The sequence below is a fragment of the Hypanus sabinus genome, chromosome 3 (assembly GCF_030144855.1).
Source record: "Hypanus sabinus isolate sHypSab1 chromosome 3, sHypSab1.hap1, whole genome shotgun sequence".
NCBI lineage: Eukaryota > Metazoa > Chordata > Chondrichthyes > Myliobatiformes > Dasyatidae > Hypanus > Hypanus sabinus.
Genome location: NC_082708.1, coordinates 15,224,291 through 15,246,107, shown reverse-complemented (window position 1 = coordinate 15,246,107; position 21,817 = coordinate 15,224,291). Strand labels below are relative to the sequence as shown.

Here is a 21,817-nt window from a genome sequence, read left to right as displayed (position 1 = left end):
CATATGGTCACAGGGAGAAGATACTGTGAAGTGTTGTGCTACGCTACCATGCTGATGATATAGCTTAATTTATGCTAGTTTAAAAAATACACGAATACACAGACGTCATTTTGCTTTAGGAATATTGCATGACAACTCACCTTTAGTTTTCGTAGAGGCACTGCTTCCCAGTCTACATATTTGAACCATCTGTGTCGCTTAACATCATCTGCTCCATTCTGAAAATGAATGGGAAGTTGTTTTAGAATTCAGATTTCTTAAGGGTTACAGTTAGTAATGCATGGACAGGTTTCACTGCGTGAGAAGGAGCATTGCAATGCTGCAGGCTTGGCTGGTCCACTGCTATGTACGGTGGATAGATTCCAAAATCATAATTTTGTAACTTTCCTACTGAAGAATGAGCTTGATGATCAACTTGATTAGTAATGGCACTGAAGAGTGATACAACTGTTCCTGTGATAAGGGAAACAAAAACTTAAATATTATTTCCAGACTTTCTACCAGAACAAGGCTACAAATGTTAAATTTACGATTTTTGCTAACACAAAGGATGAACAAATAGTTGGAATGATTCATTGAGAAGTACAATTGAAATCTGAGTGTTAGAATCATTAACAACTAATCAGAAGATAGCAGCAGTCATCATATGGTACAGAGATTGTATCAAATGGAATGAACAAATGTCTTTATTCAAACCCATCTGGATAAAGTACCCGGAATGTGTATGACATCGTTAAAAAAGCAATTCAGGCTTAGAAATGATGAGAATTCAAGTCTCTAGGGGTAGTAAATTCGAAGCAGAACACAAACAATAGGGACTTGTATTTTAACATACAACAGAACTGACAAGAGTTAATGGGGCTTAGTAGTAAGACTTTTGAATCAGAATCAGATTTACTATCATTGGCATGGGACATGAAATTTGTTGTTTTATGGTAGTAGTACAGTACAAAGACAGAAAATTATAAATTCTGAAAGTAAATAGCTCATAAATGATCAGTGCATTTATTATCAACCAATGAAATGAATGGTACATTGGTGTTAAATAAATGCAGTATATTCTACCACACTTATGAATAATTCCTTGATTTAGTCTCCTAGTGCACACCAAAGTCTCTTACTCTGCATTACACAAGAGTTTTGAAGTAGCAAACAGAAAACTCAGCTATGAATAATAGATTATATGAACATAGATCAGTACAGTACAGACCATTTGGCCCACTATGTTGTGACAACCTTTTAACCTATTTCAAGATCCATCTGACATTTCTTTCCCACATAGCCCTCCATTTTGCTTTCAACTACTTAAAGAAATAGGTCCCTAATGTACTTGCCTCTACCATCTGCCCTCCTAGGGCATTCCACGTACTTACCGCCATCCCTGAAAAAAAATCCTAGCTCTGACATGCCCCACCCCACACTTTCCGCCCAACACCTTAAAGTTATACCCTCTTGTATTAGCCATTTCTATCCTGGGGGAAAAAATGTCTCTGGTCTAGGCTTTTTTAATAAATGTTCCATAGAGATGGTTGTTGACTTCAGAAGGTCACGGAGCGGCCACTCCTTGCTGAACATCAACAGCTCCTTGGTAGAGATCGTTAGAGGCAGCAAATTTCTTGGTGTTCACTTGGCAGAGAATCTCACCTGGTCCCTCAACACCAGCTCCATAGCAAAGAAAGCCCAGCAGCGTCTCTACTTTCTGCGAAGGCTGAGGAAAGTCCATCTCCCATTCCCCATCCTCATCACATTCTACAGCGGTTGTATCGAGAGCATCCTGAGCAGCTGCATTACTGCCTGATTCAGAAATTGCACCATCTCGGATCGCAAGACCCTGCAGCGGATAGTGAGGTCAGCTGAGAAGATCATCAGGATCTCTCTTCCCACCAGTACAGACATTTACACTACATGCTGCATCCGCAAAGCAAACAGCATTATGAAGGACCCCACACACCCCTCATACAGACTCTTTTCCTGCCTGCCATCTGGGAAAAGGCACTGAAGCTTTCGGGCTCTCACGACCAGACTATGTAACAGTTTCTTCCCCCAAGCCATCAGATTCCTCAATACCCAGAGTCTGGACTGACACCAACTTACTGCCCTCTACTGTGCCTATTGTCTTGTCTATTATTTATTGTAATGCCTGCACTGTTTTGTGCACTTTATGCAGTCCTGGGTAGGTCTGCAGTCTAGTGTAGTTTTTTTTTTGCGTTGTTTTTACATAGTTCACTGTAGTTTTTGTCCTGTTTCAGGTAGCACCATGGTCCTGAAAAACATTGTCTCGTTTTTACTGTGTACTGTACCAGCAGTTATGGTCGAAATTACAATAAAAAATGACTTGACTTGATTAATTGGGTGTAAATTCAGCTTTAGTAATGCTTCATATTTAAATATAATGCTCATTTTTAAGGCTCCATTATCTACCACAGATGCCGAATTACAATAATCGTGCGGCACATGTATAATTAGATAACAAGGTTCCACGTGAACCCAACATTGAATATATAAGTCATATAACTGAGTTTATAAATTGCAGCATTCTTGCTTATCCAAGAATATGGAAGCAATTAATGGAACAAGTATGTTAACACTAGAAACTACATTCACATCACTGTCCTTTTAGTACAAATAATTATTATTGATTCATGAATATTCAGAGTACTTTTACAAAATGTCATCAACAGGATGTCCTACAATTTATCATAGGGAATGGGTGAGTGTTGTGTTTCTGCAAAATAGCCCATATCACAAACTTACATTTGCCAATATATCAAGAAATAAGAATTGAAAAAAGATTTAAAATATAATTATATATTTATTTTTCGTAAATTCTGTGAGCAAATTTTACTCAGCATCTCAAACTTTTAATTAGTGATTCTGGAAGGCAAAATTTCTGTAACCTGAATGTCAGAATTTTGGGTGGGCCAGGTCATCTCTACTTTGGAGGGAGAAAAAACAAAATTTCATTCGGCCCATCGACTGCTCCGTTGTGACTGATTTATTATCCCTCTCAACTCAATTCTTTTGCCTTTACCCCATAGGCTTTGACGTCCTGCCTAATCAAGAACCTATCAACTTCTACTTTAAATATACAGTTGCATCCGCGAATTCAACCAACTGTGAAGCGAGAAAACCCGATAGTGCTCTTCCAGGACTTGTTGTTCGAGCATGTACAGACTTTTTTTCTTGTCATAATTCCTTAAACAATGCAGTATAACAACTATTTTACATAGCATTTACATTGTATTAGGTATTATAAGTAATCTAGAGATGATTTAAAGTATACGGGAGGATGTGTGTGGATTATTGTGGATCGGGATCGAAAAAAATCAGAAGTTCTCTTACTAAGTAAGTCGGAACAGGTACATCCGATATTATTTAGCGTCAGTTAGTCAAACGTTTGTCTAAGTATATAGTATATACTTTACCTTTCTATTCATATAAAGCACCCAACAACGTATGTTTCAGCACTGGGGTCAGGAACGGAAGTTCCCGAGTTCGATCCAGTGACAGACCACCATCAACTGCGCTCTCCATTTCTGCCGCGTTGATGTGGAGGATCAAAAACTCAAAACCCCAAAACCCAATAATTAAATCACTGCGTTGCTTGGTAATAATTGTAGCTTTCATCGGGGCAGGGCCTTTCTCATTTTATCCTTCAAAATTGCTCCAATTGTTGACCGACGTAGCCTAATGTTTTTACAATGACCGATGGCATTTCACCTTTTTCCAATCACTTTATTATTTCTACTTTATTTTCAATCGTGATCGTGATTATTTTTGTGAACAGAAACACTGCGGATTCAGAGCTCCACTGCCGGGTCCTAATGTCCACTGCACAGAGAGGTTAAATAAGGTCTGGGGTTCTGCTGGGTCCCAAGGTCCACGGCATTGAGACAGTTTGAATAAGGGACTTGAGCATCTGCGCTTTTTGGTATCCGCGAGGGGTCCCGGAACCAATCACTCGCGGATAAGGAGGGCCGACTGTACTTAAATGAATTCCACAGATAGCTTCACATATGAAATAAAAACTACAAACTCATCCTGCAAGTACTAGTCATTGTGTTTAAATTAAAACCTGCTTCTGGAGAATAAATTAGAGGACAAATTCTGAAATTTGTCCGAATCATTGGTTAGTACACCTTTGGAGTGATGGTCTTTATTTCATCACGAGTCTTTTTTAAAAAAAATAACAATATGAAGTGCAAAGTTGGGAAGATGCCATTTTCAACTTGCCCTGCAGAGATCAGCTCAACAAGTGCAGATAAAAGCACAACGAACCCTACATCAATGAATTAAAATTATCAGTGAATATAAACTACCCTAAAGTCAAGTTTATTGTCACACTTAAGTTGATTTGATCCTACACTTTGTATTCTAAGTGACTATCCAATCAAACAAGTACAAATCAGATTTACCAGATTCACCCTCACAATCAAAGTTCACACCAAGGACTGAACAAACAAAGCTTATTTTCTGACTTGGTGCATTCTCCACACCCCCCCTCCCCCAATACTGGCTGTTTTAACCCATCTGCTGCTGAATCTCTCACCGTACCACTGGTTCATGGGCAAGTCCGGAAGTCAGACATTCATGTTCACTATAATCCACACTGGAACTGCTGACATATCCTTTTCCCAAAGCAACACACAGAATTGCTGGAGGGACCTAGCAGATCAGGTAGCATCTATGGAAATGGATACATAGTCGACATTTCCGATTGAGGCTCTTTTTTCAGGACCGGAAAGGAAGGGGGGAGACGGCAGAATAAAAAAGTGGGAGGGGAAGGAGGAGGGCTAGAAGCTGATAGATGAAGCCATATGGATAAGAAAGGTAAAGGGCTGGAGAAGGAGGAATCTAATAGGAGAGGAAAGAAGAGTGGACCATAGGATAAAGGGAGAAAGGGACCCAGGGAGAGGTGATAGGCAAGTGAGGTAAGGGGCCAGAATGAGGCATAGAAGAGGAAAGGGGGAGGGAAATTTTCATTATTTTTGAGCTACACATTCAAGTCATCAAATAATGTCACAAACTCTGTTGGAGAAGATGGAAGAGAATACTTGCAAGTGCCATTCACAACTTTGGTATTGTATCTGATCCTGAGATGAATATGAGGCCACATATCTACTTTGTCATTAAAGTTGTTTAATCCAGTTTCCATAATGACTGACCTGGTACCTGCTTCAGTTTTTATTCCTCTCGTCTCCAGACTTAAATTTCATTGCATTCGCAACCAGCCACCTTATTCGGCTTTGTGTACCTGAGGCCATTTATTCAAATTTTTCACTCAAGTGTCATTCAGATATTGGCACAAAATTAAATTCTTCTGATTTACACAACTGTATGTTGGGCAGCACCTAAAGTTTAAACAATTACCCTCATTTTCAAAGCTCTGTGTGACCTTGCCCTTGCAATAGAAACATAGAAAACCTACAGCACAATACAGGCCCTTCCACCCACAAAGCTGTGCTAAACACGTCCATACCTTAAAAATTATCTAGGGTTACCCACAGCCCTCTTTTTTTAACCTCCATGTACCTTCTCCAGGAGTCTCTTAAAAGACCCTATCGTATCCATCTCCACCATCGTCGCCAGCAGCCCATTCCACGCACTCACCACTCTGTGTAAAAAAATACCTACCCCTGACATCTCCTCTGTACCTACCTCCAGGCACCTTAAAACTGTGCCCTTTTGTGTTAGCCATTTCAGCCCTGGGAAAAAGCCTCTGACCATCTACATGATCAATGCCTCTCATTATCTTATAAACCTCCATCAGGCCACCTCTCATCCTCTGTCGCTCGAAGGAGATATGGCAGAGTTCACGCAACCTATTCACAAAAGGCATGCTCCCCAGTCCTGGCAACATCCTTATAAACCTCCTCTGCACCCTTTCTATGGTTTCTACATCCTTCCTGTAGTGAGGTGACCAGAATTGACCAGAGTCCTATATAGCTGCAACATTACCTCTTAGCTCCCAAGCTCAATCCCATGATTGATGAAGGCCAATGCACCGTATGCCTTCTTAACCACAGAGTCAACGTGCGCAACCTGTGGAGTCTGATCCCCAAGATCCCTCTGATCCTCCACACTGTCAAGAGTCTTACAATTAATACTATATTCTGCCATCATATTTGACCTACCAAAATGAACCACTTCACACTCATCTGGGTTGAACTCCATCTGCCACTTCTCAGGCCCAGTTTTGCACCCTATCAATGTTCCGCTGTGACCTCTGACAGCCCTCCAACTTTATCCACAACACCCCCAACCTTTGTGTCATCAGCAAATTTACTAACCCATCGCTCCACTTCCTCATTTATTTATAACAATCACAAAGAGTAGGGGTTCCAGAAGAGATCATTGAGGCACACCACTGGTCACTGACTTCCATGGAAAATATGACCTATCCACAACCACTCTTTGCCTTCAGTAGGCAAACCAGTTCCAGATCCACAAAGCAATGTTCCCTTGGATCCCATGCCTCCTCACTTTCTCAATAAGCCCTGCGTGGGGTACCTTATCAAATGCCTTGCTGAAATCCATATACACTACATCTACTGCTTAGTCACATCCTCAAAAAATTCGATCAGGCTCGTAAGGCACGACCTGCCTTTTACAAAGCCATGTTGACTATTCCTAATCATATTATGCCTCTTCAAATGTTCATAAATCCTCCTCCTCAGGATCTTCTTCATAAACTTACCAACCACTGAAGTAAGTGTCACTGGTCTATAATTTCCTGGGCTATCTTCACTCCTGCTCTTGAATAAGGGAACAACATCTGCAACCTCCCCTGTCCCCATTAATGATACAAAGATCATCAACAGAGGCTCAGCAATCTCCTCCCTCGCTTCCCACCATAGCCTTGGGTTCATTTCATTTGGTCTCGGTGACTTATCCAACTTGAGGCTTTCCAAACGCTCCAGCACATCCGCTTTCTTAATATCTACATGTTCAAGCTTTTCAGTCCACTGTATGTTATCCTTACAATCGCCAAGATCCTTTTCTGTAGTGAGTACTGAAGCAAAGTATTCATTAAATACCTATGCTATCTCCTCCTGTTCCATACACACTTTTCTACTGTTGCACTTGATTGGTCCTATTCTCTCACGTCTTATCCTCTTGCTCTTCATATACTTGTAGTATGCCTTGGGGTTTTCCTTAACCTTGTCCGCTAAGGCCTTCTCTTGGCCCCTTCACTTTATTCTTCAGCTCCTTCCATCTAGCCTTATAATCTTCTAGATCTCTATCATTACCTAGTTTTTTGAACCTTTAGTAAGCTTTTCTTTTCTTCATGACTAGATTTATACCAGCCTTTGTATACCATGGTTCCTGCACCCCACCATCTTTTCCCTGTCTCACTGGAACATAGCTATGCAGAATTCCATGCAAATATCCCCTGAACATTTGCCACATTTCTTCCATACATTTCCCTGAGAACATCTGTTCTCAATTTAAGCTTCCAAGTTCATGCCTGATAGCTTCATATTTCCCCTTACTCCAATTAAACACTGTCCTAACTTGTCTGTTCCTCTCCCTTTCCAAAGATATGGTAAAGGAGATAGAATTGTGATCACCATCTTCAAAATGCTCTCCCACTGAGAGACCTACACCTGACCAGGTTCATTTCTCAATACCAGATCAAGTACAGTCTCTCCTCTTGTAGGCTCATCTACCTACAGTGTCAGGGAACCTTCCTGAACACACTTAACAAACTCCACCCCATCTATACCCCTCGCCAATCTATAATTGGGAAATTAAAATCTCCCACCTTGACAACCCTGTTATTATTACACCTTTCCAGAATCTGGCTCCCGATTTGCTCCTCGATGTCCCCATTACTATTGGGTGGTCTATAAAAAAACACCCAGTGGAGTTATTGACCCCTTCCTGTTCCTAACTTCCACCCATAGAGACTCCGTAGACAATCCCTCCATGACATCCTCCTTTTCTGCAGCCGTGACACTAACTCTGATCAACAGTGTCAAGCTCCCTCCTCTTTTGTCTCCCTCCCTGTCCTTTCAGAAACATCTAAAGCCTGGCACTCGAAGTAACCATTCCTACTCCTGATCCATCCAAGTCTCTGTAGTGGCCACAACATCTTAGCTCCAAGTACTGATCCATGCTCTAAACTCATCTGCCTTGTTCATAATGCTCCTTGCATTAAAATAGACACATTTCAAACCAATGGTCTGAGCACACCCCTTCACTATTACCCGCCTATCCTCCCTCTCGCAAGGTCTCCAAGCTTTGAGAGCCAACCGCCTCTTCCTCCATCTCTTCAGTTTGGTTCCCACCCCCCCAGCAATTCTACTTTAAAATCTCCCCAAAAAGCCCCAATATTCTCTAATCATCTCTCGCCTCACAACCCTCCAGGGTATGGCGTTCTTTTATCTTTTCCGTGACCACATTTTTGTCACACAATCACTGGTACACGCATCTTTAGCTACCAAAGGCCTTGTCAGAATCACCTCCATAAATTATGCAGCCTTTTAAGAAACTCCTAAAATTCCCATTTCTGACTAAACTTCAAAATTAGATTCAGGGTATCAGTGACATAATGTATGCCCTGAAATTTGTTGTTTTGTAGCAGCAGCAGAGTGCAAGACATAAAAATATGGTAAGTCAGTAAAATAAATAAATAGTGCAGAGGAATAATTATCAAGTGGCCAAATTTTGTTTTGCTAACTGCTGTGAAATTTTGAAATGTTTAATACACTATATAAGGGGTGATTGATAAGTTCGTGGCCTACAGCAGAAGGAGTCAATTTTAGAAAACCTAGCACATTTATTTTTCAACATAGTCCCTTTCTACCTGTACACACTTAGTCCAGTGGTCATGGAGCATACGGATCCCTTCTTTGTAGAAGTCAGCATCTTGGACCTCCAGTAAGTGGTCCACAGAAGGGGTGATTGATAAGTTTGTGGCCTTAGGTTGAAGGAGATGAGTTATACAGCTCTCATAACATGCACGTGCAGTTCAACTCTGAGTGATTATGCAGAAAGTTTGAAGTTAATAACTCATCTCCTTCTACCCTAGGCCACGAACTTACCGATCACCCCTGCTGTGGACCACTTCTGGAGGTCCAAGATGCCGACTTCTACAAAGAAGGATTCATATGCTCCATGAACGCTGGACTAAATGTGTAAATGTAGGAGGGGACTATGCTGAAAAGTAAATGTGCTAGGTTTTCTAAAATTGACTCCTTCTACCTTAGGCCACAAACTTATCAATCACCCCTCATACAAACAGAAATACTTGTGTTGTCATGGAACCATTTTTACTCATTTACTTTGCTTGAGTATTGCATCTGTCACAGGGCAGTACAGGCATAATGCTTTACAGCACCAGTGACCAGGATTCAATCCCCACCGCTGTCTGTAAGGAGCTTGCATATTGATACTGTGATCACATAGATTTTCTCCGGTTTCCTTCCATAGTTCAAAGATGTACGTGTTAAGTAAGGTTAGCAAGTTGTGCGCATGCTATAATGTTGACAGTTGGGGTTAACCCCAGCACATCCTCGGACTGCCATGTGACTAACAAAGTTATGCTCTTTAATCTTTAAAATAGAGCTGATATTGCAAAATCATTCATATTGCAGTCAATGGGAGACCATTAGTTTTTAATAATTTTGTACATTCAGTAGGTGCACAAATCTGGTTAATTACTAATTACATAGGCTGAGTAATAGTTCATAGCAAAAGTTAGTACTGGCCAGAATTTGACAGCAAATCAGTTGGTTGAGTTGTGGAAATTTGAGCAAGGATGTACAAACCATGCTGTGAATTACACTTTTGCAAATGATTTTGACTTAAACATCGAGGAACCAAACCATGGATTTCCAACTTCTTTTATGCCATGGATCCCTACCATTAACCAAGGCGTCTGTGGATCCCAGGTTGGGAACCCCCTGATCTAAACCACGTTACAAATCAGAACATGCAACGGTGTACAGGCCAACCTTACACTACAGCAGTTCTGATAATGGAGATGTACTTTTGCAGAATCCAGAGACCATGATGAAAACAAATCTGAGATTGATTGATGGATTGAACCCTTGGACACCATCAGAATCAGGTTTATTATCACTGGCATGTGACGTGAAATTTGTTAACTTAGCAGCAGCAGTTCAATGCAATAAATAATCTAGCAGAGAGAGAAAATAATAATAAATAAAATAAAACATAATAAAAACAAGTAAATCAATTACATAAATTGAATAGATTATTAAAAAATGTGCAAAATCAGAATACTGTATATTGAAAAAGTGAGGTAGTGTCCAAAGCTTCAAAGTCCATTTAGGAATCGGATGGCGGAGGGGAAGAAGCTGTTCCTGAATCGCTGAGTATGTGCCTTCAGGCTTCTGTATCTCCTGCTTGATGGTAACAGTGAGAAAAGAGCATGCCCTGGGTGCTGGGGGTCTTTAATAAAAGTCGCTGCCTTTCTGAGACACTGTTTCCTAAAGATGTCCTGGGTACTTTGGTAGATAATGCCCAAGATGGAGCCGACTAGATTTACAACCCCCTGCAGCTTCTTTCGGTCCTGTGCAGTAGCCCCCACCCCCCAAACCAAACATACTCTCGACAGTGATGCAGCTTGTCAGAATGCTCTCCATGGTGCAACTATAGAAGCTTTTGAGCGTTTTTGTTGACATGCCAAATCGCTTCAAACTCCTAATAAAGTATAGCTGCTGTCTTGCCTTCTTTATGACTACATCAATATGTTGGGACCAGGTTAGATCCTCAGAGATCTTGACACCCAGGAACTTGAAGCTGCTCACTCTCCCCACTTCTGATCCCTCTCTGAGGATTGGTATGAGTTCCTTCATCTTACTTTTCCTAAGTCCACAATCAGTTCTTTCATCTTACTGATGTTGAGTGCCAGGTTGTTGCTGCAGCACCATTCCACTAGTTGGCATATCTTACTCCTGTATGCCCTCTTATCACCACCTGAGATTCTACCAACATTGGTTGTATCGTCAGCAAATTTGTAGATGGTGTTTGAGCTATGCCTAGTCACACAGTCATGTGTATATACAGAGTAGAGCAGTGGGCTAAGCACATACCCCTGAGGTGCGCCAGTGTTGATCGTCAGCAAAGAGGAAATGTTATCACCAATACGCACAGACTGTGGTCTTCCGGTTAGGAAGTCGAGGATCCAATTACAGAGGCCCAGGTTCTGAAATTTGTCAATTAGGATTGAGAGACTGATAGTATTAAATGCTGAGCTGTAGTCGATGAACAGCATCCTGACATAGGTGTTTATGTTGTCTAGGTGGTCTAAATCTGTGTGAAGAGCCATGGAGATTGAGTCTGCCATTGATCTATTGTGGTGATAGGCAAATTGCAATGGGTCCAGGTCCTTGCTGAGGCAGGAGTTCAGTCTAGTCATAACCAACTTGTCAAAGCATTTCATCACTGTCGATTTGAGTGCTAACTGGCGATAGTCTTTAAGACAGCCTATATTCTTCTTCTTTGCCACTGGTATAATTGTTCCCTCTTCAAAGCAAGTGGGAACTTCTGCCTGTAGCAGTGAGAGGTTGAAAATGTCCTTGAATACTCCCACTAGATGGTTGGCACAGGTTTTCAGAGCCTTACCAGGTACTCCATCGGGACCTTCTGCCTTGCGAGGATTCACTCTCTTTAAAGACAGTAAAAGATCGGCCTCTGGGATCACAGGGTCATCAGGTGCAGCAGGGATCTTCACAGCTGTAGATGTGTTCTCCCTTTCAAAGTGTGCATAGGTGGTGTTGAGTTCATCTGATAGTGAAGTATCATTGCCATTCATACTATTGGGTTTCGCTTTGTAGGAAGTAATGTCTTGCAGTCCCTGACAGTTACCATGCATCTGATATTGCCTCCAACCTCGTTCAAAATTGTCCCTTCGCCCTTGAAATAGCCCGCTGCAAATCACACCTGGTTTTCTGGTATAGGTCTGGGTTGCCGGTCTTGAATGCCACAGATCTAGCCTTCAGCAGACGACGTACTTCCTGGTTCAATCATGGCTGTTGGTTTGGGAATGTACAGTAAGTCTTTGTGGGTACACACTCATCCACACAGGTCTTAATAAAGTCGGTAACAAATGCAGCATACTCATTCAGATTCAAAGATGAATCCCTGAATACAGTCCAGTCCACCGATTCAAAGCAGTCCTGTAGGTGCTTCTGTGCTTTCCTTGTCCAAACCTTCTTGGTCCTCACTACTTGTGCTGCAATCTTCAGTCTCTGCCTATACTCAGGGAGCAGAAGTACAGCCAGGTGATCAGACTTCCCTAAGTGAGGGCATGGAATAGCACGGTAGGCATTCTTGATGATGGTGTAACAATGGTCCAGTGTGGTGTTTCCTCTGGTATTGCAAGTGATCTGTTGATAGTAATTGCTTAGAGATTTTTTTTCAGACTGGCTTTGTTAAAATCTCCCAAAACGATGGTAAAGGCATTAGGGTACACTGTTTTGTGCATGTTGATCCCATTGCTCAGATCATCTAAAGCCTGACTGACATTGGCCTGAGGTGGAATGTAAACTCCCATGGAAAGAGAATTCCCGTGGTAAGTGAAAAGGACGACACTTTACCACTAGATATTCCAGGACTGGTAAGCAGAATTGGGACAGCACTGATATATTTGTGTACCAGGAAGAGTTGATCATGAGGCATACTCCTCCACCTCTGCTTTTGAGAGACTCTATCGATCTATCCTGACGGTGTATAGTAAATCCGTCAATCTGAATCACTGTATCTGGTACAGAAGGGGTTAACCAGAATTCTGTGAAACAAAGGACACACACGGTCCTAATATCCCTCTGATGCAGCACCCTGGCTCATCGATTTTATTCACCAGAGACTTCACGTTCGCCAGCAAGAATCTCGGTATAGGAAGTTTAACACCCCGTTTCCTTAAATGCACTTGCAATCCTAATCTCTGCCCACGCCTTCTCCGAGGTATTCTCCGTGGACCCGTCCGGCCACAAGCTGTGTTATTTCCGACGGTTTTAAGCAGCGATAGTTCGTTTAAATGTATTAAGACATCCTTGTTGACCATACTGACCTTGGAAGCAGTTGTGCTTTTTAGCTGTAACAGGCTGAAACAGGAATATTTAATCATATCCATTGAGAGTACTGCTGCTACTCGAGTTGCACCTTGTCACCTCACTTTAAAAAAAAGTTTTTTTGCATGATTTTTAATCTATTCAATATACATAAACTATAAAGTATATTGAGTAAGATTTACTTACTTATTATTATTAATTTTTTTCTATATTATGTATTGCATAGAACTAAGTTAACAAATTTCACGTCACATTCCAGTGATAATAAACCTGATTCTAATTGATTGAGGTACAGCACAGAATTGGCCCTTTGAGTCACACCGCCCAGTAATCCTTCCAATTTAACCCTACCCTAATCACGGGACAATTTACAATGACCAATTATCCAACAAACCGGCAGTGTTTGGACCGTGGGAGAAAACTGGAGCACCCGGAAACTCAGGTGTTCATGGGGAGAACATAGAAACTCCTTACAGGTAGTGCGGGATATGGAATGAAAATTTGCACTAGTTAATTTTTATTTTATTTTGAGCTCTAATTACTAGACATGTACAGATGGCGTTGCCTTACATCATGGAAGATCACGATGATTTTCTGGGGATACAACCATCACCCTCTCACCCCTGTAACGTGAGTTCACCAGTATTTGTCACTAAAAGCATCACTACTGCACAAATTGAACAAAACACAAATTACTGAGACAGTTGTTCGACAAAATTTACTACAACATGCACTTGCACTTTAAAATATTGATATGCAATTTTGCTATAAAAATTTCATTGCAATTGCCATTTATAATTTCAGTATATATTAACTTGAGATATCAGGGTAGAGTGCATTCCCAGTCACTTGTGCTAAATCAAAGACCAACTGTATTCGCTAAGTACATTTACGGATATTAGGAATTTGCTGTGGTGTCCTGGTCAGGATATGGGATACATCAGCAAACTGCTTTTCACATTCTGTTCCATTAATACTAAATGCCACTACAACATTATTACATAATACAACTGCAGGGTAAATTTCTACCCTAGTATCTCAAATTACTCTGCAACTTGGGTAGTTTCTATTTCATCACATTAACTAAAGAGAAATGGTACCTTGGGCTATCCTCTCATAAACAGCCCATAACATTCAGCTTTTTGACCTATAACCCACTTTATCTGAAGCTATGTTCACTTATGAATAAGAATACACCATTGTGAGGCATAAATATTGGCTGTACCAGTAATATAACATCCCAGTTGTTGCTGCATTGCCAAATGATTTTCAGATGCATTAAACCGTAGAGTTTTAGGATATATTACTTCACTTCAGAAATAACTGGATCTATAAAAGAAAACTATAAATATTATACAAACTGCTAGATGAACAACGTGCGAATTTGGCAAAACTAGGTAAACTATACCATTTTGCCCTGTTCAGTAAACTATTACCACTGTATGACCAAAAACAAATGATAAAATTTGATACAGCAGCTTAAAAGATTAAAATAACAGAGTGTGTGTCTTCCTTGAATAGAAGCAACAACATAATGCAGCATCAGGGGGCACATTTCAATTCCTGCCACTGTCTGCAAGGAGTTTGTACGTTCGCACCATCGTTATGTGGCTTTCCTCTGGCTGCTCTGGGGTCCGCCCACATTCCAAAGTCACATAAGTCAATAAAAGTGGGCACGCTGGCATGGTAACATTTGCAGGCTGCCCCAGTACATCCTCAGACTGTTGGCGTTGGCCAAATGATGTATTTCATTGTAAGTTTCGATGTACACATGACATGCAAAGCTAATGTTTAAATTCATATTCCACTAATTTTTACATGGATTCTAAGTTAACAAACAGTGTGAATTGGTCACATTATCCTCAGTGCTGAAGGTGGCTAATCTTTCAGCTTAAATATAAACTTCAGGTCTCATGCAGACAGTAGCATGCTTTAGTAAACTGGCCACCAGTTCATCAGCATGTTGTTACACATTTCAATTTGTAAGTTGGACAGTTTAAATTTACTCTTACAAGGCCAAATCGAGGCAGAGAAGTCTGGTGTTTCCAAGCGGTGGAACTTGTTGTTCAGGCAGGATTTAAGTGCTGGGCCAGATTGAAAAGGTCAGGGTTTAGGGCCCGAGGCGAAGTGGGGACCAGTTTGGATCAATGTTCCACAGCATTTACTCAGCTCTGCGCTTAACTATGGGACTCTCTTGCAGACTTCAATTCAGAAGCATTATTTGCTTGTGGTTACTGTATGCATGATGTTTTGTTCATTGCGTCAACAGTTTTATTTTTTATGGGTTATTTTATTCTTTTTTTAAAAAACAGGGTTTTTATAAAAATGGGCATGAGGTGGTTTGTATTCTCTGCACATTGAGTGCTGGATTTTATTTATACACACATACATTCTTTTTTGGGTGTCTGTTTCATGGCTGGCTCTGGGAAGAGTCGCAAGGTTGTATACATACTTTGATAATAAATGTACTTTGATGAGCAAGTACATAACTTATCCATGTGTCCTATTAAGGACTAATTGCTAATATTTCTCAAACGGTGTGATTTCCACCCATTTAGAGGTACCACAGACATGACTTTCACAGCATGCCAATTACAGGAAAAAATGCCATGAACAAAGACAACCCATTGTACTTGGATTTCATAGATTTGAAAAGGCATTTGCTACAATAGACCGCCAAGCTCACTGGCATATACTATCATGATGTGATTGCCCTAACAAGTACTTACTAATACTGACGCTACTCAAGATGGTAAGTCAACCACAATACTCAGCAATAGTAGCACTGAATCAGAACATTGTGCCCAGCCTATTTGCCATCTTCACTGCTGCCATCCTACACCTCAACAGCAAAGAGTTGCCACAAGGAATTCCAATTGTGTATAGAATAGGGTTTTTCAACTTCAAGAGTTTCAAGGTCAACAACAAGGTCAGCCAGCACCAACATTCTGGAGATTCAGTATGCAGATGACAACTCCATTGCAGCATGCCAAGGCATGTAGGGATCTGGCTCTTACCTTGAATATAATAAAGACAGTCCTATATCAGCCACCATCCAACCATCCATTTATCCAGCCCTCTATAAAAGTTAATGATAGCCACCCTTGAAAAAGTAACTCACTTTTTCTACCCTGACAGCATTCTCTCCTCAAAAGCAGACTCAGATCAATCACTTTTTAAACACCAATAGGGATTTCATTATTAGTGATAACATTTCAACATCAAAAAAAAACCTTCAAATACTAAATTTTAATAGATACCTGTATTCTAACAATCAGACTGGGGCACAACAAGAACAATCTTAGAAATGAACTTCAAATTCTTGTCCTGACAGTCGTATTTGTCTTCAGCAACATAAATAATGAATTGGTCAACTAGTTTATAGAGGATTAGCCACCTACAGACCTGATAAGCCACTTACTGGTCTAATTATAGCAAAAACACGCTCATAAAATATTACTTTTATATTAATTAAACGACAATAAATTGTAAAAACAGGGAGCTCTATGGAGTTCTAACATCACAACTATAACTTCGTGTAACTCTACTGGCATCAGTTCTCAAATACTGAATTAGATATGCTCCACTCATACTAAACTTGATATTGTGAATTATATAGCATATTCCTTAAACTGCTGGAATTGGAAAAGTATCAGCGCAAGATCTGATGAAAACTTATTGACCGAGATGTTAGGTAATTCCCTCTGCATAGAATTTTATGCATATATTCAATGGTTCATTTATTACTAAAGTATACAACTCTGAAATTCTTCTTCAGATTTATAGCATTTTCGGCTCAGTTCAAATTTTCAGAATTTGAACTCAAGTATGGGAATAAGTTACATGCTTCATACAAAAGAGAGACTCTTCTACTCATGCCATCAGTTCCCATTTCACCTTAGTTCAGCAAATAAATAAAGCAATAGAAAACAGAATCCAAACCATTATTGATTATGAAATAGTTTGGACAACACATACCCTTTGATATTAAAATATTCAATTAGAAAATCAATCATCAGCAAGATTATAGTTTCAAATAAAATCTAATATTAATAATATGACCTGGTAGTTTTAGAATCAATGTATTTGTTACTTACCTTCATATTCCCTAATCGCCTTGTCCGGTCAACAACCAGAAGCTTTTTTATAAGATCTCTGAAACATAAAATAATAGTTACATGTAACATTATGTAGATAATAATGGAACATAAGTATTACAAAATCTCATGAGTATTGAAAACCGACTGAGTAAATTAATTGAAACCCTCCAAAATACTCATAAGTAGCACATACTGGTAATCACAAACTAATTTATCTAGTTTTACACAAACTGGTCTGCCTAAAAGCTAAGAATAGTTCCATCTTTAATAAGTACCAGTAGGCTTTCAGTGACACTTTCCTTAATAAATATAATGCCAGTAGAAAGTAAAGAACTTTTATTAGTACCCAACTAGTGGTGAGAAAACAATTTCATACCATTACGGACTCCGAGTTGGCTGTGGCAAAAACCATTAAGATTCAGTGTTGATGAACTGCCCTCTTTACCACAGATTAAAAATAGAATGAGACCTTTTATTATGCACCTGTTAACTTGTTACAAAATTATGTTGCATATATTGTCACTTACAAATCATCAGGATGCTCCCAAGAGCTGTACAGTAAATGAGTGCAAAACACCAAAATAAATGAAGGAAAATGTTTCTGCAGGAAAAGAGTTACCGATTTATATTCATGGGAATTCTTCCAAACTGCAATGAAGTATTGATTTTGGTGAAGTTGGTGGTTAAATGTGTATTCTTTCTGATAATGGGAAATAAAGCTCATATTCAGTTTTTTTAAAAGTTGAGTTGATATCTTTATGATTATTTTCTGAAGCTTAATCTGAAAAGATAGCACCTTTGACATGTCGCACTATGGTACTGTCACAGAATGGACATAATTTTACAGCTAGCAATAAGTGGGATACAACAGCCCTGGAGTAAAAGTAGCAAGAGTACTTTAGAAAGGGTATAACAAGGGATCACAAAGCAGTCCTCAGAGGGATCAGAAGTGAAGAAACCAAGTAATTTCAAGTTCCTGGGTGTCAAGATTGAGGATCTAACCTAGTCCCAACACATTGATACAGCTATAAAATCAAGATAGCAGCTATATTTTATTAGGAGTTTGAGGAGATTTGGTTTGTTACCCAAAATACTCAAACTTTCACAAATGTACCATGGAGAGCATTCTGACAGGCTGCATCACTGTCTAGTACGTGGGGGAGGGGGGTGGCTACTGCACAGGATTGAAAGCTACAGAACGTTGTAAAATTAGTCAGCTCCATCTTAGGTACTAGCCTCTGCAGTATCCAAAACATCTTCAAGGAGCAGTGTCTCAGAAAGTCGGCGTCCATCATTAATGACCTCTATCACCCAGGACATGCCCCCTTCTCCTTTTTACTATCAGGCTTCTGTACCTCCTTCCTGAAGGCACATACTTAGTGGTTCAGGAACAGCTTCTTCCCCTCTGCCATCCAATTCTTAAATTGAACTCACAAACACTACCTCACTTTTATTATTTCTGCATTGTACCGCTGCCACTAAGCTTTCATAATGCATGCTCGTGATATTAAACCTGATTCTGATTCTGAAGGCATACTGGTTTATTAGATGACCTGAGGCCAAATAATTGATACTGATGAGTAATTTGGGGGAAACTTGTGTTTCTATACTGAACAATTAAACAAATGAAATAATTTGCAACAGCTACAATCTCAAAATAAGCACCAAAAGTCAGAATGATTGGAATATGTATAAGAGCTGAAGAACTGGAAAATTGCTTCTTAATAAAAAGCAGTACGTCTGAAAAACATCAGATAATTAATTATTAATACATTGAAAAGTACATACAGAAGGCAGGCAGGTAGCATCACTAACCTTTTGTTATGACAGTATTTTTAGGATTCTACTGTTAACTAAGGACGCACATCATCTGGGACACTCTCACTTGTTACTACCGTCGCAGTGCAGGCACAATTGTCTGAAGGCCCTAAATGAGAAGTTGCAGAACCTGGGCCTCTGTACCTCCCTCTGTAATTGGATCCTCGACTTCCTAACCGGAAGACCACAGTCTGTGCAGATTGGTGATAAGATATCCTCTTCGCTGACGATCAACACTGGTGCACCTCGGAGGGTGTGCTTAGCCCACTGCTCTACTCTCTGTATACAGCATGACTGTGTAGCTAAGCATAGCTCAAACACTATTTACAAATTTGCTGACGATACGACCATTGTTAGTAGAATCTCAGGTGGTGATGAGAGGGTGTACAGGAATGAGATATGCCAGCTAGTGGAATGCTGCTGCAGCAACAATCTGGCACTCAACATCAGTAAGACGAAAGAGTTGATTGTGGACTTCAGAAAGGGTAAGACGAATGAACATGTACCAATCCTCATAGAGGGATCAGAAGTGGAGAGAGTGAGCAGCTTCAAGTTCCTAGGTGTCAAGATATCTGAGGATCTTATCTGGTTCCAACAAATTGATGTAGTCATAAAGAAGGCAAGAGAACGGCTATACTTTATTCGTAGAGTTTGAAGCAATTTGGAATGTCAACAAATACGCTCAAAAACTTCTATAGTTGTACCGTGGAGAGCATTCGGACAGGCTGCATCACTGTCTAGTAAAGAGGGGCTACTGCACAGGACTGAAAGAAGCTGTAGAAGGTTGTAAATCTAGTCAGCTGCATCTTGGGCACTAGCCTACAAAGTTCCCAGGAAGCTGGGAATTTGGAACTCTGCTATACCCACAAGGGCGAGTTGATTATCAATCCAGCGCACATTGAATGCGTGGCTGTCTCTTCATATAATCCATAGGAGTGGATTTAGGAATGTCCTGTGGGACCACTCGGAGTTGACCCTTGCCTGGGTATGTTATGTGGTAACCTTTGAAGATGACATTACTGTGACAGATCACTTTGGTGGTAATTCATAAGTGGATTTGGAACGACTCGACGGAGGATCTTCAACCACTGGTATTTATTAATTACCATCGTGGAACCTGTGAATTTGACGTAATTGCCTTCTCTCTACGTTTTACCTTGGATTATAAATATCTCTCTCCTATCATTTATTCCGTGGATGAACTGAACTTTCATGCTTTATTATCTCAAGACTTTAAGCCTTGTTCCCCCAGGCTCAATAGTTTGAGAGTTATATTTACACACATTTATACACATAACACTGTTAGCTTTTGTTTATAAAAACACAAAATGCTGGCAGAACTCAGCAGGCCAGAAACCCTCGACCCGAAATCCCATAGATGCTGTCTGGCCTGCTGAGTTCTGCCAGCATTTATTTCCAGCATCTGCAGATTCACTCATGTTAACTTTTGCTTATCTTGGTTAAATTACAATATTATAAGTAGATACTAATAAAGATAACATCAAAACCAGACTCCAAGTGTGAACTCTATTGCTGCTGGTTCATTTCTAAATTGCTACAGTTCGTAACACTATTATTGAAGACCTTCAACGCCCAGGGCATGCCCTTTTCCTCACTGTTACCATCAGGTAAGAGATACAGAAGCCTGAAGGCACACACTCAGTGATTCAGGGAGAGCTTCTTCCCCTCTGCCATCCAATTCCTAAATAAACTTGGACTCTACCTCAGTTTTTTAATTAATATATGGTATTTCTGTTTTTGCACATTTTTAATAACCTATTCAATATATGTAATTGCTTTACTTGTTTATTTATTATGTTTTATTTTATTTATTATTTTATTCCCCCTCTCTCTGCTAGATTAGGTATTGAATTGAACTGCTGCTGCTAAGTTAACAAATTTCACATCACATGCTGGTGATAGTAAACCTGATTCTGATTCAGTGACTTAGGAATAACTTCTTCCCCCTCTGTAATCAAACTTCATAATGGTCTATGAGCTTATGAATGCAACCTCAATTGTCTTTTTTTTAAACTTTTTTTTGTAGTTTATAGTAACTTTTAGGTCTTTATTGCATGATAAGAAATTTGTTCTTTTGCAGCAAACTCGATTCTGATTCTGGAGAGAGAGATGCAAAGAAAATTCACATAAAAAGGGGGACAGTAAACAATGATACTTTACATATAAAACCTTATTTTATATTATTATTTCTAATTATAGCATTAAACATAAAAAGGCTGCTTTCCCAGAAGTGTTTGCAAAGATGCTCTGTGAAGAACCAAAAGGTATAAAATAAAACTCCACAAGAAAAGGCAGGTCGAGCAGAAAAAGGAAAAGGTAAAAGTTGTTTGGTTATTGAGGTGACATTTATTCAATTTCCAATAACTTCCATAAACAAATCATCCATAGAAAAACTTGTTTAATAAAACCGCAGTCATTTAAAAAAAAACACTCTGCATTTGTACCATGACATGAAGATCCTATGAAATATCTATAGAACAATTACAAAAGGGAAAAAAACTACCTGGTTTCATTTCATTAACAACCTCAGACAATGTCCATACTGCATGTATGGAAAAATAGGGCACAACTACTCTACGAATCTTTTCTCTCTGCTACTGAACCATTAAGAAAATACCAAATATTTATAACCAGTAAGTAAATATCGCATGTGCAATGCAAAAGGCACTTTCCAGTTATTACAAGCACAGAAATAATGAGAACTAAAGGGGATATACTATCAATTTCCCATAACTAACACTCCACAATATGGAAAGTAATTTTGCAATGCAACAAAATTACTGCATAGTTTCAAATATAAAGACTGGCAAGTTGTATTCTTAATTATTATAAAAG

At 39.7% G+C, this 21,817-nt stretch overlaps 1 protein-coding gene across 1 annotated transcript in view; it reads right to left on the bottom strand.

Annotated features, from left to right (window-relative positions):
• Positions 1-21,817, bottom strand: part of prkx (protein kinase X-linked) — a 124,856-nt gene that overhangs the window by 11,568 nt on the left and 91,471 nt on the right. The window contains exons 6-7 of the mRNA XM_059963751.1: positions 17,141-17,198; positions 141-218 (exon numbers count right to left, since the gene is read on the bottom strand). Coding sequence (XP_059819734.1) covers positions 141-218; positions 17,141-17,198 — 136 coding nt within the window. The remainder of the gene's footprint in view (positions 1-140; positions 219-17,140; positions 17,199-21,817) is intronic.